At 44.4% G+C, this 19326-nt stretch overlaps 1 protein-coding gene across 1 annotated transcript in view; it reads right to left on the reverse strand.

Annotated features, from left to right (window-relative positions):
• Positions 1–381: 381 nt before the first annotated feature.
• wdr35 (WD repeat domain 35) overlaps positions 382–19326 on the reverse strand; it is a 44401-nt gene continuing 25456 nt past the window's right edge. The window contains exons 19-28 of the mRNA XM_060925167.1: positions 18840–18976; positions 12756–12959; positions 12500–12646; positions 9951–10083; positions 8678–8788; positions 4917–5081; positions 4666–4806; positions 2378–2534; positions 1835–2075; positions 382–1587 (exon numbers count right to left, since the gene is read on the reverse strand). Of these exons, the coding sequence (XP_060781150.1) occupies positions 1437–1587; positions 1835–2075; positions 2378–2534; positions 4666–4806; positions 4917–5081; positions 8678–8788; positions 9951–10083; positions 12500–12646; positions 12756–12959; positions 18840–18976 (1587 nt within the window). The 3' untranslated portion in view covers positions 382–1436. The remainder of the gene's footprint in view (positions 1588–1834; positions 2076–2377; positions 2535–4665; positions 4807–4916; positions 5082–8677; positions 8789–9950; positions 10084–12499; positions 12647–12755; positions 12960–18839; positions 18977–19326) is intronic.

The raw sequence follows: 19326 nt of genomic DNA on the forward strand, positions 1-19326 counted from the left end.
GTCTCACTCAGGACACTTTGTGATGTGATCAGGCACTGTGGGAACGCTTCGACATTTATAATCTGATTACAGTCGGGTTTTGTGCTCTGTATTTAATAATCTCATCTCCCATCTCATCTCATTATCTCTAGCCGCTTTATCCTGTTCTACAGGGTCGCAGGCAAGCTGGAGCCTATCCCAGCTGACTACGGGCGAAAGGCAGGGTTCACCCTGGACAAGTCGCCAGGTCATCACAGGGCTGACACATAGACACAGACAACCATTCACACTCACATTCACACCTACGCTCAATTTAGAGTCACCAGTTAACCTAACCTGCATGTCTTTGGACTGTGGGGGAAACCGGAGCACCCGGAGGAAACCCACGCGGACACGGGGAGAACATGCAAACTCCGCACAGAAAGGCCCTCGCCGGCCACGGGGCTCGAACCCGGACCTTCTTGCTGTGAGGCGACAGCGCTAACCACTACACCACTGTGCCGCCCCTGTATTTAATAATCTTAAAAAAAAAACTTTTAAAAAACCACAGAAATGCATCCATTCTGGTGTAAAACAGACTTCAAGGGACGACTCGTGTAAATAAGCAGCTGACTGTCTTCTGCATGAAAAGTTGACAGGGTTCATCAACTGGGGAATACACAGAGAGACAGACAGACAGACAGACAGACAGACAGACAGACAGAGGTATAATCAAAGAATAAGAGACAGACAGACAGAGAAACAAACAGAGAGACAGACAGACAGAGAGGGGGAAAGAGAGAAATAATCAGAGAATAAGAGAGACAGAGAGAGAGAAAATAAAATACAGACAGACAGATAGATAGACAGAAAGACAAACAGACAGAGAGAGAGAGACAGACAGACAGACCGAGAGAGAGAGAGAGAGAGAGAGAGAGAGAGAGGTATAATCAGAGAATAAGAGAGAGAGAGAGCGAGAGAGAGGTATAATCAGAGAATTAGAGAGACAGAGAGAGAGAAAATAAAAGACAGGCAGAAAGACAGACAGACAGAAAGACAAACAGACAGAGAGAGAGAGAGAGAGAGAGAGAGAGAGAGAGAGAGGTATAATCAGAGAATAAGAGAGAGAGAGGTATAATCAGAGAATAAGAGAGAGAGAGAGAGAGAGAGAGAGAGGTATAATCAGAGAATAAGAGAGAGAGAGAGAGAGAGGTATAATCAGAGAATAAGAGAGAGAGAGAGAGGTATAATCAGAGAATAAGAGAGACAGAGAGAGAGAAAATAAAAGACAGGCAGACAGACAGATAGATAGACAGAAAGACAAACAGAGACAGAGAGAGAGACAGACAGAGAGAGAGACAGACAGAGAGAGGTATAATCAGAGGATAAGAGAGAGAGAGAGAGAGAGAGAGAGAGAGAGAGAGAGAGAGAGAGAGGTATAATCAGAGAAGAAGAGAGAGAGAGATGGAGAGAGACTATCAGGTGAGTGAGGAGTGACAGAGGGGGCAGTAGCTGTAGTTGGTGATGTCCTGCTCGTGAGCACAGTGTTTACACACATCACACATCCAGAACTGATAATCAGAGATACTCCGGCCCGTCACAATACACGTGGGCAGCTTCCCCTCCGCACTGAGACACACACACACACACACACACACACACACACACACAGAGAAGATTTTTGTCAGTGCTGCAATCATACAAGAGAAACAGTATATTAGCACAGTGCTAAACTGGAGGCTATAAGCTTTTGTTCTTTGTCAACTGTTTTAGCTGAAAAGAAGTGTGTGTGTGTGTGTGTGTGTGTGTGTGTGTGTGTGTGTGTGTGTGTGTGTGAGAGAGAGAGAGAGAGAGAGAGAGAGAGAGAGAGACAGACCTGTCGTCTGTGCTGTCCAGTTGGCTTTTGCGGTTGTCTTTCGGTGGATGTTTGGTGAAGATCTGCAGCGCGAGCTCCTCGTACAGCTGCCTCTGCTCAGCGCTCAGGCTCTCCAGAGACTCCAGCTTGATGAAGGCGCGAGAGCACGTGGCGAAGGCGCGGTGAGCCGTGGAACAAACGGCCAGGAGAGAGTAGATCTCCACGGCGGGGATGATGTCCTCGTAATCACGCAGGTGGAGGGCTGGAGGAGACGGACAAAGAGAGGAAGAGAACGGTCTTCAAGCGGACACGACATCTGATCAGAAAGCATATTCATTAAAGAAAGAAAGAAAATACTTCATCCATGTTAGAGTATGAAATTAAATCGAAACCTCAGGGGTCAGATGATAAAAAGATTATAACTTTAGTGATAAAATTTCTTTCAAACTTTTTTTTTTCAACAAATGTCCCAGAGAAGCAGACCGCTTTGACGACACGGTGCTTTCTGCTCCATTTACACCGCAGTATCAGTGTGAGGAGTGTGTGCTGTGTGCGGTGTGTTACCCGTGTTCATCGAGGCCTCCACGCTGCCGTTGTAGAGCTGTCTCTGAGCCAGCAGGAAGTAGTGATAGGCCTCGGCTCCTCGCCACGCTTTATCCACAACGTGACTGTCTGTGGAGGCGGCGTCCTCTTCCAACAGCCCAGCCAGAGCGGAGGTGGCCTGAACACACACACACGACAAATAACCTTCTTTATCTCTAATTACTCTGGAGCCGAGACAAAAACGTCAGCACTCAGTTTAATTACTGACTAAAACACTGACTTTGTGAGTCACTGAACACCGTGTGTCATGCTGTTCTTTTAAATTAATCAACTCCAGACAGGACAGTGTGGTGTGATGCCGAGGAGTTCCTTATTTTCCTAGAACCATCGGAGTGGTTTACTCCTCTTATACAACAGCAATGTGTTGACTGCGACAATTATTTATTTATTAAAATATATATATTTAATATATATTTTCTCCTTACTTAAGAAAATATGGTAACCCATCGAGTTGATTTTTCATGGACACACAGGAATCCCAGCCGTGTACGTACGTACATCTGTCCCCGCCCCTCGCGATTCTGATTGGCTGTTTGATTTTGGCGGGAACTAGAAGCGTGAGCACGCCTACATAACTTATTTTTGTCTACAGATGATTTCATATTTATCGGGTTTTTCCACCGAGAACAACTCAAACAGCGCAACACAATAATAATCGTTTTTACAAACTTTAATACAAACTGTAAAAAGATGTCAGAACAAGTTCACCAAGGAGAGAAAGATGAAGTGAAACCCGGGAAGAGAAAGAGAGTTTTGCCAGAGGAAGAAAAGGAAAGAAGCGGTGAAAGAGCGAGAGAAAGGCGAAGAAATCTTTCACAAGAAAAGCCGCAAGCTGAAAGAGAAAGAAAACGTGTAAAAAATGAATTGATAGAAATGATGAGTTGTAGGAATTTAATTCTAAATAGTGATGTTGATTTTGAAATCACTGCGACTCCTTGGGGATCTGACACGTTGCTGAATCCACTCAGTGTTTTCATGAATCGTCTCTCTTTTGTTTTCAAAACATTTTGCTGTAAATCCCTAAAGCACACTGTAGATTATAGGAATAAAAAGAATAATGTATGTGTGAGTTTGGAGAAATTTATCTTCCCGTGATAAAACTGAAATTGAAACACATCAAAAGTCCATCATCTGCTGCAGGTTTGTTTTCATTTGAATGGAAGCTCCGCTATTGGGTCGGACCTCATTTTATATTATCTGTTTATAGTTTCACTTTAACGCTCGTGTTCTCAGTGGTGTGAAAGCAGCAGGTCAGCCTTACCTTACTTTTTTTTTTTCCTCTGTGCTCTCACGGAAGGCGGTCGCATTTCTCTGCTCTCTTCTCCTTTTTTTCCTGTTTTCCTGCTTGTACTCTTTGTTTTGTCTCGTCTGCCTATACTTTTTTTTTTGAGAGACTCTCTCCGCATTGAATTTCTAAACTAAAAAGTATGGATTTGATAAACTGGTCTCCTAACGAAATTGACAGAGTTTCTGGGTTCAGGGGAACCCACCTGTCCTGCCGGAACGTCTGTGGAGGACACTGAAGATATCTACCTATTCGGAACCATGATTACAGGACTTTTGCTGATGGGAATAGGCATTGCCCTGGTATATCGAGGAAATCAGACAACGGTGACAGCTGTTCAAAGCCCCACAAAGCTGCCCGATATGATTAAAATGGTGGGCAAAGCTGTCGGCACTCAGACTGTGGCTATAGAACTTGAACCACAACATGGTTGTCATCTGGGAGACACTTTTGGCTTTGCAAGGAATAAGTATTTCGGAGACCAAATGAAATTGAATTGAACAGAAATGGACAGATATGGACGAGTGGTGTGGACGTGTAAAGACTGCGTCTGTTCGAAAGACCAAACAATCTCTATCTTATCGACATTCGGCTCCCTGAACAGCACCGGCCTCGATCAAGGCCGTTGCTGGGGCAACATTTCCCCCAGAAGGTCACTGCTGGGAGACACTCTCGCATTCTTCGCATTCCTTCCCCAATTTTCCGCGGCCACCGTTTTTCACCCCCAGTGTGACAAGCGGGTGCGTGACCAGCGCTCTTTGCATGGCTGCAGGAGCGGACGGCTGCTTGCTTGCGCTGGGTTAACCTCTACCTCCTCCCCTCCCCTCCTACCCCCTTCCCCCCCACTACTGTGTTTCTTTTTCTTTTATCCCTGTCTTCCTGTCCTGTTCCCCCTCTGTAAGGACAGGTTGATGGTCAATTTCACTGGTAACAGTGACGATAAAGGGTTCATTCATTCATTCACCTGGGATTTCTTGCCCTTGGCTCTGCTTTGCTGAGTGTGTTTGACCCGAGTGTGGTAATTTTCCACCAGCAGGGCGGCGAGCACGTACAGCTTCTTCACCCTCAGCGGCCTTGTCCGCTTCTTCGCCTCGTCCTCTGCGATCTGAGCCGAGACAGTTTTAGTTCAAGAACGCGTTATGAGCAGGCTTTCACTGCCGGTGTGAATCGTTTGGATAACAGAGCAGCCCTTCTGTCTGTCTGTCTGTCTCTTACCTTGAACATGAGCTTGGCTGCATCCAGGAAGTGGTGAGCCTTCCTGTAGAGCTCCACTGCCTCCAGAGTCTTCTTCTTCTCCAGCAGGTGAGAGGCGTACTTGGACAGAAGAGGGCCGATCTCCTTCATGTTGTGGTCTTTCGCCAGTTCGACAGCTTTGTTCCACTAAATCACACACACACGCACACGAATACATCTCAGTGATCCACTGCGTGTGTGTCGTGATGTAAAATGACAGTTACAGCTTCCCCTCTGACACTGGAGACTCCTTCCACAGAAAAAAAAAGTCTCCTTACAGAAAACTTCACAATGTCAACGATTATTTTTTAAAAAATCCATTCATGTACAACGTACGCCATATGAGTCCCTGTGAACAAGCCGTTACTATAGAAACGAGGACGTATTCGCCTGTGATTTGCAGCTGTGCGACTGTCGGAGCCGAGTGAACGAACATCCTGTGGCCGCTCTATAATCAGCGCTCATGAACGAAGGAGTGTGTTATTAAGCCGCAAAGCTGGGAGGAGCAGGAAGGAAGATACCGCTGCGTCAGAAATTAAATGAGAAGGCAGGGGGTTGAAAATCACACGGTACGACGATGAACTGTGAGTCTGTGCAGGGCTCTACATTAACTTTTGAAACCACTTGTCCTGTCGGGTAAGTTGAAAGGAAATTCACTTGTCCGAATGTGAAGTTGACTTGTCCGAAGAAATATTTGAGAAAAAAAAACAACACAAACTATTTGTAACCCAACAATCTTTATGGTGCTTGTTTCCGAATTCACAAGATATGCATAATATCTATGAAAAGTAATCAATACTTGATATACTGAGGCAAAAGTTCAAAAATATAGTAAAACAGACTGATTGATACAATAATTCACCAATTATTCTGCTGAAGTTCAGAAGCAATATATCTCAATAGAGTAGAAATTATGAACATAAAATTTTAAAAACAAAATAACTATACTATGAGATCCAGAAACACTAACCCGTTATATACACACAGATCAGCACTCTGCAGTTCAGGAACAAATATCACAAAAACTAACATTATCATAAAATGTATGATTTGATGAGATATCACTAGTTTGGACAAGAGAAACAAATAACAACAATGCTACAAATAAAAACAACTGATAACAACATTGACTGATTAATACTGTAAATCACTGATTATTATACACTGAAATCTAGTTATCAAATGATAAGATAATATATCTTGTTATGAAAACCTCCACACCTCTATTGACTCACAGATGAATGGATACAAATAAAGTTTCTATTCATCTTCATCTATCAGCCCTTGAGTTCTGCTCCATCAATTGGACTCCATCAATCATTCATTTATTTATGAGAAATTGAAAACCAGAAAATTAAAATTATATATATTTTTAAATTATTAATTTTGAATATATATCCTCCACTGATTGATTGATTGATTGATTGATTGATTGATTGATTATTTAGTGTGGCTCCTGTATGGTATTTAATGGTCAAAAAAAAAAAAAAAAGATAATAATTTAAAATAATCCATAATTATATCTAAATTATAGAACCCTATGTTTCAAATCCCTAAACTCCCATTACTAATTAGTTAATTAATACAGCCGGTAACATAATTAGCAGCCATTTGACAGCTTGGTATTTCATAGATAACTTTCCCCACTCCTCCCTCACTCCATCAATCCACACGCATGCAGGCGCACATTCCCCGCCACACACGCTCGGCTATATAACGAACACCATCAACAACAATTCAAAGATTTGGAAATTACCACACACTCAATGTAAATATGTGACTCCTCACCGAATCCAGGGACGCATGTCGGCCGAAACGAATCCACGATAATCGCAAAAGAAGCAATTTTTTTCGAAATTTGTGATTTTTGTTTTTTTCCATCATGTGCAAGTTGAGATCTTGAAGAATGCAATCAGTATTTCAGATAATAGATTGTTTTGTTGGAAAAGCATACATTTTTTGTTGCAAATTGTCTTGTTTTTGTCAGGACTGTAGCCTGCTGAGGGGTGTGGGTAAATTACCATATGGGCCATTCACATGATGATTTAAGTCTTTTGTTGTTTTTTTTCGCAAATCAGCTGTATGATACGAGCTGAGCTCGTGGCTACTTAAGCTGCATACAGGCGTATTTCACTATGGAATGAGGAAGTTAAACAGAGCGCAGAGGAGCTGAAACACCGCGAAGCAAACAGACGCACGGTTTTTACATCGGAGATCACCATTTCTAGCAAAAAAAAACGCAACCTCGTTTTCCAGATTGAATGGAATACTTGAATGATCGGATGATACACGGACCGTTCTAGGATTACATTCCATCGGCGGCATTGGTGTGTGCAAGGCGCCGTTTCTCTTTCTGATGGGGTGAGTTTATTAATCTAAGGCTGTGTGGTTATTTTTGCATGTAACGGAGAGTGTTGTGGTTTGGTTAAGCCTAGGTCACAACCGGACGTACAATTTTTTTGGCCGTGCAATTTTTGGCGGTTCCCAAATCGCTGCGTTTTTTTTTTTTTGTTCACGGAGAAAGACACGTGTTGGCCGTAAGTTTGTCTTGCAACCTGAAAAAACCGTAAGCGCCCGTAGAGTTTGTTTGACATGACAAAGAACCTCTGCGGCCGGTCTACGGCTCGAAAATCAGCACGTCACATGCGCGCACTTGTGCGTTTCACGCGCGCCCTCTGTGCGTTTCTTGCGTTTTTTGCATGTAGACCGGCTGTAGGAGCGCGTACTGTACGGCCGGTTGTGACCGAGGCTTTACATGAAACTAGCGTTGTGTTAGTTGTGTCATCATCGTGCTATCTTTCTTTCTTACGGTGTAATTTTTCAACCACAAAACGTTAAAGTATACTTTAGGACTTATTTTTGTACTTCATAATTGTGTTGGGCATACTTTGCATGGAAGGAAAATTGACGTGGTGATCTTTGTTTACATGAAAGTAGCATTGTGCTAGCTCGTAGGGGGTAGGGCTTTCCTTAATGTCATGCAAATGAGCAGCATTATGTGCCCGCCCTACACCCAGAGTAGCTGAGATGGAAAACTTTGAGGGCGATTTTCTCCCTTTTCTGTTTTAAGAAGTATACACTTTCAAAAGGCCACACATTCTTCAAATATTGTCAGATCTCCGCATGGAAGGCATCATTGGAAAGCTTAGAAACTGTACTTTCTGAATCTGTCAATAACTCAAAATGCCCCCGGGCCGACATGTATCCCTGGATTCCGTTATCTGACACATATACAGTTGAATAATGATCCTGCCAACAGAAATGTCAACAAATCCACGTGTATGACACGATTAAAACCAATCATACACGACCGTTTACTTTTCAGCTCAAATACACGAAGCGGTATTGGCCGGTTTCGCAAGTGGAATATTGCGCATGCGCACATCGCTCTTTCCGAATAGAAACATCCGGCGATTCATCAAAACAATATGTCGAGTGAGACGCTTCGGAAATCATGTGAATAAACTGATAAATTTGATATGTAACCCGAATATCGGCGTATTTGAGATGATTAACTTGTCCAACATTAAGTGTCACTTGTCCCGGACAAGTGAACAACCGTTAATGTCGAGCCCTGCTGTGTGGATGTTCGTGGTCCTCGCACTTCATCTGGAGTGTCTGAGGTGGGGGCTAAAACTTTTGCACCTCACTTTCCACTGTTTCATGCAAAGAAAAGTTGCTGAATTAAACACTTGCTAAGGACTTTAATCAGCTCTTGGTGTGTGTGTGTGTGTGTGTGTTACCTGGTTGAGGTGCACACAGGCATCCACTGCTGCTTTGGGCTGGTTACACCTGAGGTAGGCGCTGACTGCCTGCTCACACATCCCCACGGTGACGAACATCTGCCCGATTTCCTGCAACACACACACACACACACACACACACACACACACACACCAAATGCAGACATTTATCTCTGCAACTGTGTAAACATTCAAGTTTGAAATCCTATAAAACAACAGAAAGTTGGCTGCAAAAGTTTTAGCCCCCTAGTTAACAAAATAAGATGCAGATGCAAAAGTTTTAGCCCCCTACTGGTGTTCTTGTTTTATAATCTGGGCCTCATACACATTGTTTGGATCATGAATGATGCACTCCTGATATTACACTTCACTTCGGAGTGTAAGACACACCTCCTTAAATTTTGTCTTTATAAAAATAAACGTGAATATATACACGAGGGGCGGCACGGTGGTGTAGTGGTTAGCGCTGTCGCCTCACAGCAAGAAGGTCCGGGTTCGAGCCCCGGGGCTGGCGAGGGCCTTTCTGTGCGGAGTTTGCATGTTCTCCCCGTGTCCGCGTGGGTTTCCTCCGGGTGCTCCGGTTTCCCCCACAGTCCAAAGACATGCAGGTTAGGTTAACTGGTGACTCTAAATTGAGCGTAGGTGTGAATGTGAGTGTGAATGGTTGTCTGTGTCTATGTGTCAGCCCTGTGATGACCTGGCGACTTGTCCAGGGTGTACCCCGCCTTTCGCCCGTAGTCAGCTGGGATAGGCTCCAGCTTGCCTGCGACCCTGTAGAACAGGATAAAGCGGCTACAGATAATGAGATGAGATGAGACATTAATGCCATTTCTCAGACGTGACATACAACACATCCAGAGCAGCCTGGAGAGCAGTTGGGGGTTCAGTGCCTTGCTCAAGGGCACTTCAGCCATTCCTGTTGGTCTCGGGAATTGAACCGGTAATCTTTTGGTCCCAAAGCTGCTTCTTAAACCTTTAAGGCTATGGCTTCTCCTTGTCAGCTGCAAATCAGCATCAAAAATGTGCCTAAAATTTTTTCCTCGATAATTTCCATTTCATTCAATGCAGTGACATTCCCGAGCCCAAAAAAAAAAATCAATTCTAATTTGTCGCACTTCTAAAGTTTTCAATTGACTCCTCCCTCATATGTTGCGTCATTGTGTCACATCACCACTAGAGGGCAACAGAAAGCATCCTATAGTCTTGATGACTGTCTAAACAGACGAAAAACAGTAAAAAGCAGTTTAATGGAAATAAAACTAAATAACGGCACCGGCAGCAGCTTGTGGTTCTCCGGGAGAGCGTTAGCGAGCCGCTCCAAGCCGTCATAATCCTCCAGCATGTAATAACACTCGGCCAGTCTCTCCTGATTACGGCCCTGGAGGTAGTACTGTACCGCGTTCAGCCTGAACAACACAACACACACACACACACACACTATATTATATTATATTATATTATATATATATATATATATATATATATATATATATATATATGTGACGCCTCACCGAATCCAGGGACACATGTCGGCCGAAACGAATCCGAGATAATCGCAAAAGAAGAATTTTTTTTCGAAATTTGTGATTTTTGTTTTTTTCCATCATGTGCAAGTTGAGATCTTGAAGAATGCAATCAGTATTTCAGATAATAGATTGTTTTGTTGGAAAAGCATACATTTTTTGTTGCAAATTGTCTCGTTTTTGTCAGGACTGTAGCCTGCTGGGGGGTGTGGGTAAATTACCATATGGGCCATTCACATGATGATTTAAGTCTTTTGGGTTTTTTTTTCGCGAATCAGCTGTATGATCCGAGCTGAGCTCGTGGCTACTTAAGCTGCATACAGGCGTGTAATTTCACTATGGAATGAATATGGATTAATTTACATTACATTAGGCAGACGCTTTTATCCAAAGCGACTTACAATAGAGGACATAAACATAGCATATAACACTTGCAGATACAATGTGCACAGGAAATATACAGAACAATAGGTGTAATTGCCAACTGGGGTTAGTAGTTTTTTTTTTTTTTAAATACTTTAGCACAGGGTCAAGTAAGACAAGACAGAAAGACAGACACTTACACAAACACACCGCACAACGTGCCTAAGAGTCTACCCCGGGTCTGGGCCAGCTCAGGCATCAGTGCAGTAACTAGTCATGAAAGAGGAGAGTCTTTACATGCTTCTTGAAGGTTAAAAGAGATGATGCTAGTCTAGTTGCTTCTGGAAGTTTGTTCCAACACTGAGGGACTATTACTGAGAACAGTTTTGCCTGGGATCGCTTGGAGCGAGCAGTGGCCACTGCTAGTCGGTTTGTGTTGGAGGAACGCAGCTCTCTGGCAGGAACATACGGCCTTAGCATTTCCTTCAGATAAGCTGGGGCTGTTCCTGAGATGGTTTTGTAGGCAAGGGTCATGACAAGGGCCTTGTACTTGATCCGGGCCGCCACTGAATATGGAGCAAGCTAAACAGAGCGCAGAGGAGCTGAAACACCGTGAAGCAAACAGACACACGGTTTTTACATCGGAGATCACCATTTCTAGCAAAAAAAAACAACCAAAAGGAAGCTAGGATTACATTCCATCGGAGGCATTGGTGTGTGCAAGGCGCCGTTTCTCTTTCTGATGGGGTGAGTTTATTAATCTAAGGCTGTGTGGTTATTTTTGCATGTAACGGAGAGTGTTGTGGTTTGGTTAAGCCCAGGTCACAACCGGACGTACGATTTTTTGGCCGTGTGATTTTTGGTGTTTCCCAAATCGCTGCGTTTTTTTTTTGTTCGTGGAGAAAGACGCGCATTGGCCGTAAGTTTGTCTTGCAACCTGAAAAAAACGTAAGCGCCCGTAGAGTTTGTTTGACATGACAAAGAACCTCTGCGGCCGGTCTGCGGCTCGAAAATCAGCACGTCACACGCGCACTCTCGTGCGTTTCATGCGCGCCCTCCGTGCGTTTCTTGCGTTTTTTGCATGTAGACCGGCTGTAGGAGCGCGTACTGTACGGCCGGTTGTGACCGAGGCTTTACATGAAACTAGTGTTGTGTTAGTTGTGTCATCATCGTGCTATCTTTCTTTCTTACAGTGTGAGTAATTTTTCAACCACAAAACGTTAAAGTATACTTTAGGACTTATTTTTGTACTTCATAATTGTGTTGGGCATACTTTGCATGGAAGGAAAATTGACGTGGTGATCTTTGTTTACATGAAAGTAGCATCGTGCTAGCTCGTAGGGGGTAGGGCTTTCCTTAATGTCATGCAAATGAGCAGCATTATGTGCCCGCCCTACACCCAGAGTAGCTGAGATGGAAAACTTTGAGGGCGATTTTCTCCCTTTTCTGTTTTAAGAAGTATACACTTTCAAAAGGCCACACATTCTTCAAATATTGTCAGATCTCCACATGGAAGGCATCATTGGAAAGCTTAGAAACTGTACTTTCTGAATCTGTCAATAACTCAAAATGCCCCCGGGCCGACATGTGTCCCTGGATTCTGTGATCTGCCACACATATATATATAAAAACACTGATTAGCATTAATTACAAATGATGGAACTAAAAATGTCAGGAGTGAATTCTGGATTCTGATTGGCCACAACTTTCCGACGGGTTTAGATGAATGCGCCATTATCGTTTCTACAGTAACAGCTCATTCACGGGGATGAGTACAGCGGACGCTCTGAATAAAAGCCTGCGCAATCATTGAGTTTTCCGGCATCTTCAAGACAGAGGAGGTTACACTTTTTGCGATTTCATGACAACCTGAGTTTACTTTTTTGTCTTGAAAGAGCGAGAGAGAGGGGGGAAAAAAGAAGCTGTCTCTCTGTACCATTTCTGTCTGTCGGCGAAATAATCCCCGATGGCGTTATAAGCCTGTTCCTGCAGCGTGTCATCGCTGTCCCCTGAACCGCTCCGTAACAGCTGCAGAACCCGGAACCAGTCACCCAGCTTTATCCTCAGACTGATGGCCAGATCCCTGAGAGAGATAGAGAGAGAGAGAGAGAGAGAGAGAATGCTTCAGAAACCCAGACTCGAAGCCCCGCCCCCAGGCGATGTGCTGTGTAAGTGTGTGTGAGGGGACGTACCTGCGGTCCATGTCCAGGTACATCTTCTCAGCCTCCTCGAAGCGTCCGAAGTACGCAGCCACCTCGGCCTGCTTCATGTCCTCGCTCTGCAGCTTGTCCACTCTCTTCACCAGCTCGATGCCCTGATAGTCCTTACAGCGCACAAACGCCTGCTCGGCCATCTTCAGCTCCAGCTTCTGCAGCGCCGCCTCGGCGAGAAGACGCCTGCACGGGCGTGAGGAGAAGAAGAAATGACAATAACGACAGTGTGTGAGGAGTCGAACACTCCATGTTGTGTGTAAGGAAGTTAACGAAGCTGACAATTTTCCTTTAAATAAACAAGCGCTTTATTCCTTTTATCCCGCAGCAACTGGCAACGACTACAAAATTCATTTGTTAAAAAAATGGCACGCTGTAAATGTTATCCATTTATGGTTATGTTTAATATTGTGGAACATCTGTCACTTATGTTATAGCCGCGATAAACAGTCGTTCCTTCACCAGCCTCCCTTTTATCTCACAGGACACAAAAACAGAACGTCAAGGACGTACAGTGTCTTGCAAAAGTATTCACCCCCTTGGTGTTTGTCCTGTTTTGTCGCATTACAAGCTGGAATTAAAATGGATTTTTGGAGGGTTAGCACCATTTGATTTACACAACATGCCGACCACTTTAAAAGGTGCACATTGTTTGTTTTTTTTACTGTGACACAAACAATAATTAAGATGAAAAAACAGAAATCTGGAGTGTGCATAAGTATTCCCCCCCAAAAACGTCAATACTTTGTAGAGCCACCTTTTGCTACAATTCCAGCTGCAAGTCTCTTGGGGTATGTCTCTATAAGCTTAGCACATCTAGCCACTGGGATTTTTGCCCATTCGTCAAGGCAAAGCTGCTCCAACTCCTTCAAGTTAGATGGGTTGCGTTGGTGTCCAGCAATCTTCAAGTTATGCCACAGATTCTCAATTGGATTGAGGCCTGGGCTTTGATTAGGCCATTCCAAGATATTTAAATGTTTCCCTTTAAACCACTCCAGTGCAGCTTTATCAGTATGTTTAGGGTCATTGTCCTGCTAGACCGTGAACCTTCATCCCAGTCTCAAACCTCTGGCTGACTCAAACAGGTTTTCCTCCAGAATTGCCCTGTATTTAGTGCCATCCATCTTTCCTTCAGTCCTGACCAGCTTTCCTGTCCCTGCAGATGAAAAACATCCCCACAGCATGATGCTGCCACCACCATGCTTCACTGTAGGAATGGTGTTCTCAGGGTGTTGGGTTTGCACCACACATGGCATTTCCCAGGATGGCCAAAAAGTTCAATTTTAGACTCATCTGACCAGAGAATGCTCTTGCATGTGTTTGGCGAGTCTGCCACATGCTGTTGGGCAAACTCCAAACGTGATTTTCTTTTTTAAGCAATGACTTTTTCCTGGCCACACTTCCATAAAGCCCCACCCGCTCTGTGGAGTGTACGGCTTAAAGTGGTCCTATGGACAGATCCTCCCATCTCTGCTGTGGATCTTTGCAGCTCCTTCAGTGTTGGTGTCTTTGTTGCATCTCTGATTAATGCCCTCCTTGCCCGGTCTGTGAGTTTTGGTGGGCGGGGCCTTCTCTTGTCAGGTTTGTAGTGGTGCCATATTCTTTCCATTTTGCTATAATATATTTAGTGGAACTCCCTGGGATGTTCAAAGTTTGGGATATTTTTTATAACCCAACCCTGATCTATACTTCTCCACAACTTTTGTCTCTGACCTGTTTGGAGGCTCCTTGGTTCTCATGTGGTGTTGCAGAGTCAGGGTCCTTCCAGAACAGGTTGACTTATACAGACATCATGTGACAGATCATGTGACACTTTGATTGCACACAGATGGATCGTAATCAACTAATCATGTGACTTATGAAGTGAATTGGTTGGCGCAGCTCTTATTTAGGGGTTTCATACGAAAGGGGGTGAATACTTATGCACACTCCAGACTTCTGTTTTTTCATCTTAATTATTGTTTGTGTCACAATAAAAACAATGTGCACCTTTAAAGTGGTCGGCGTGTTGTGTAAATATAAAATGGTGCTAACCCTCCAAAAATCCATTTCAATTCCAGCTTGTAATGCGACAAAACGGGACAAACACTAAGGGGGTGAATACTTTTGCAAGGCACTGTAGGAGCTCATCCGGCCTGCCATCAAGACGACCCTGAAACATCAAACAGAGCTGAAATGGGACAATGTGAGAGAGGACCAACCTCAACCTCCACGACAAATTGTTGACAACAGGAAAATCGACACAGGACTAAATTTTGTTCCCCGAGGGAAGATCGACCCAAAACATCGATCACAACTGAAATCAGATGAGAAATCAGAGAGGAGATACAATTCTAGTGAGAAGCCTGGAAAATTCGTTAATTTGGCCTCGTTAGTAACTTGTGAGCAAAATATTTGACAAAACAATGACCAAGTTGGGTGGCATGGTGGTGTAGTGGTTAGCACTGTCGCCTCACAGCAAGAAGGTCCTGGGTTCGAGCCCCGGGGCCGGCGAGGGCCTTTCTGTGCGGAGTTTGCATGTTCTCCCCGTGTCCGCGTGGGTTTCCTCCGGGTGCTCCGGTTTCCCCCACAGTCCAAAGACATGCAGGTTAGGTTAACTGGTGACTCTAAATTGAGCGTAGGTGTGAATGTGAGTGTGAATGGTTGTCTGTGTCTATGTGTCAGCCCTGTGATGACCTGGCGACTTGTCCAGGGTGTACCCCGCCTTTCGCCCATAGTCAGCTGGGATAGGCTCCAGCTCGCCTGCGACCCTGTAGAAGGATAAAGCGGCTAGAGATAATGAGATGAGATGAGACATTAATGCCATTTCTCAGACGCGACATACAACACATCCAGAGCAGCCTGGAGAGCAGTTGGGGGTTCGGAGACTTGCTCAAGGGCACTTCAGCCATTCCTGCTGGTCTCGGGAATTGAACCGGTAACCTTTTGGTCCCAAAGCTGCTTCTTAAACCTTTAAGGCTATGGCTTCTCCGTGTTGGTTGCAAATCGGCATCAAAAATGTGCCTAAAATTTTTTTCCTCGATGAGATGAGATGAGATGAGATGACCAAGCTTTGCGTGGAGTGACGAGTTCTTTCAAATAAAACAATCAGAACGGAAATCCAGAGAGAATTGACAGAGGAGATATGATTTAATGGAATTGTGGCCAGATGAGCTAAAATCGCAGCTTGTCATGTGACCAAGAAAGCGCAAACTCCAAGAAAAGTTCCAGCTTTACCTCTGACTGTTACAGAGCACTGAAACTGGAGACTCCTTCCACAAACATTCAAGAACCATCTCAAAAATTATCAAGGAGTATTTCTGAATCTGTTTTAAGAAGAAGAGACCTTTATTCGTCACATGCACACTTCAAGCACAGTGAAATTCATCCTCTGCATTTAACCCATCTGAAGCAGTGAACACACACACACACAGAGCAGTGGGCAGCCACAGCAGAGCGCCCGGGGAGCAGTCAGGGCACCTCAGCCCAAGGCCGCCCCACGTTAACCTAACTGCATGTCTTTGGACTGTGGGGGAAACCGGAGCACCCGGAGGAAACCCACGCAGACACGGGGAGAACATGCAAACTCCGCACAGAAAGGCCCTCGCCGGCTGCTGGGTTCGAACCCGGAACCTTTATGTCGTGAGGCGACCGTGCTAACCACTACACCACCGTGCCGCCCCTGTCAGTCGTATGCGTCCCTGAGAAACGATACCGTATCAGCACGAGCGCATTCATACACACCTGTGGCTTGAATTTCAGACTGTCTGAGTCATACTGTTAGAGAAAACTAATCAACACCTTCTGAGTAGAAGGACTCCACTGAGCCGTGGTGTAAGTAAAGCGTACATCACGCTCGCGTTTGATCTCTGACCTCAGGGTACAAACCGCACTCCTGTTTGAAGACCCAACATCATCTTTTTTTTGTTTCAGTCAGACAATGCCCCCCACCCCACCACACACACACACACTTATGCACTTTCATACATTCCTGGGCACCTCAGTCACCTGACCTCTGACCTCATGGGAACCTCAAAGCTAACACCAAGGAGAATGTGGACACTCACACTTCCTTAAAAAAAAATCTTTTCCTTTCTTACAGTTACGAGATCTTTTCCATCTCACACACACACACACACACACACACTTCATTCCAAGATAGGAGGAGATGTGACAGTTACACAACTGTCTGATGTGTTTCCTGGGCCTGAGTGGATGAAGTGTATTCGGCGAGGCGTTCGGTTTTCCCCACATTGCTCTGAAATTCCTCTGGATGCTGTGAGAAGTGTCGAGAGCACCACAGCGTCGGAGCCACGGGGAAATTCTCAGGCATCGCCCACACACTCACACACACGCTGCACATAAATCGTCTCTCAGCTTCAGGCGCCACGCAATTTCACACAGCTTCAATCTTAGGATTGATGAAAAACACCTGAATGATCTTCCTCATCCTCATCCTCACTGGAGTGGAGCGAAAATACATCACACACATGGCAGGACACGGGTTCTTCCTGCTCACTGTACTTCCCTCACATTAATCTTTTACTGAAATGCACACATGCTGTGTGTGTGTGTGTGTGTGTGTGTGTGTGTGAGAGCTGGAGTTTCCTCCAGATGGAGCGTGTTGCGTTCTCGTTCAGAGATGACGGAGGAAACTCAGACATCACGTTCTCTCAGCACTTTGTGTCATTAAAAACACAACTGAGAGTCACGTCACTGAGGGAGGGGTACACACACACACACACACACACACACACACACACGGGATATCAGATTTCTCAAACAACTGCATTCAAATATTGATTACGTAAAATGTATAAATAGAAATAAAATGATATTTAGCCAGTAAATCACGCGACTCCACTGAGAGCTGTTTGGAAACGATGAGCTTCTTCTGACAAACTCACCGTTCATTTTTTCTAATTAATTAGAAAATGAAATTAATATTTAATTAGAAAATTAACACAAGTTAAAAAGAAGTGAAAATATTGTTTTGAATCCATGACGTGTTTATTCCAGCTCTTTCTTCCGACATCAGATGAAAAAAAAAGTCATTATCAAAATTTTACATACATGTGTTTACATAAATTAAGAAGTGGTGGCTAAAGAAGCCACACCTCCTTTAATGTGACTCAAGCCACACCTCCTTTCATGTGAGTGAAAGGAACAGAAGCCACACCACCTTTCATGTGACTCAAACCACACCTCCTTTCATGTGAGTGAAAGGAACAGAAGCCACACCTCCTTTCATGTGACTCAAACCACACCTCCTTTCATGTGAGTGAAAGGAACAGAAGCCACACCTCCTTTCATGTGACTCAAACCACACCTCCTTTCATGTGAGTGAAAGGTACAGAAGCCACACCTCCTTTCATGTGAGTGACATGTACAGAAGCCACACCTCCTTTCATGTGACTCAAGCCATACCTCCTTTTATGTGAGTGAAAGATACAGAAGCCACACCTCCTTTAATGTGAGTGACATGTACAGAAGCCACACCTCCTTTCATGTGACTCAAACCACACCTCCTTTCATGTGAGTGAAAGGAACAGAAGCCACACTTCCTTTCATGTGACTCAAACCACACCTCCTTTCATGTGAATGAAAGGTACAGAAGCCACACCTCCTTTCATGTGACTCAAACCACACCTTTCATGTGAGTGAAAGGAACAGAAGCCACACCTCCTTTCATGTGAGTGAAAGGAACAGAAGCCACACCTCCTTTCATGTGACTCAAACCACACCTCCTTTCATGTGAGTGAAAGGAACAGAAGCCACACCTCCTTTCATGTGACTCAAGCCACACCTCCTTTTATGTGAGTGAAAGATACAGAAGCCACACCTCCTTTAATGTGAGTGACGTACAGATGCCACACCTTTTTTGTTGAGACTGACACTAAGAGACCACACCTCCTTTACTAAGATGGACAGGTACAGAGATTATACTTCCTTTATTAAGACACACAAGTTTACATTTTAAAAATCCATAGTCAGAACCATTCAGAACCTGGATGCTCTGTCTGTGTATTTCTGGAAGAAGTGTGTGTGTGTGTGTGTGTGTGTGTGTGTGTGTGTGTTCCACGCTACCAGAGTCGGGGGTGAGGATTGTCCTCTATAAACTGGGAAGCGTCCTCTATCCCCACTTTCTCGATCAGTGCTCTGCTGTCTCTCAGAGAACGGATCTCAAAGTTGATCAGGTAGTCCTTGTTTGGCCGCTCGGGATTCTGGGACACACACACACACACACACAGAGCGCGTGTCAATGTTCATGATTTATTGAAGCAAATTAAAGGAAATATTTCCCCTCAACAATCTTCAGCATTGTTTGAGATCTTGGCCTGTTTTTACTTTGGAGAAAGAGAGCGATGCAGCGGAGCTTTAGTGAATCAGTCCATCCAGTTCCCTCACCTTCTCCTCTGTACCCTCTGGTCAAACAGGTCCGCTTCCACGGCTTATGTTTTATAAAATTATCGAAACACAACAGCAAGCTCATTACGGGAATAAGGTGCAGAAAATACAGCACTAATGAACCATCGCTGAACACACGTGCAATATTCTCACGGTACGACCGATC

Source organism: Neoarius graeffei, chromosome 7 (assembly GCF_027579695.1).
Source record: "Neoarius graeffei isolate fNeoGra1 chromosome 7, fNeoGra1.pri, whole genome shotgun sequence".
Lineage (NCBI taxonomy): Eukaryota > Metazoa > Chordata > Actinopteri > Siluriformes > Ariidae > Neoarius > Neoarius graeffei.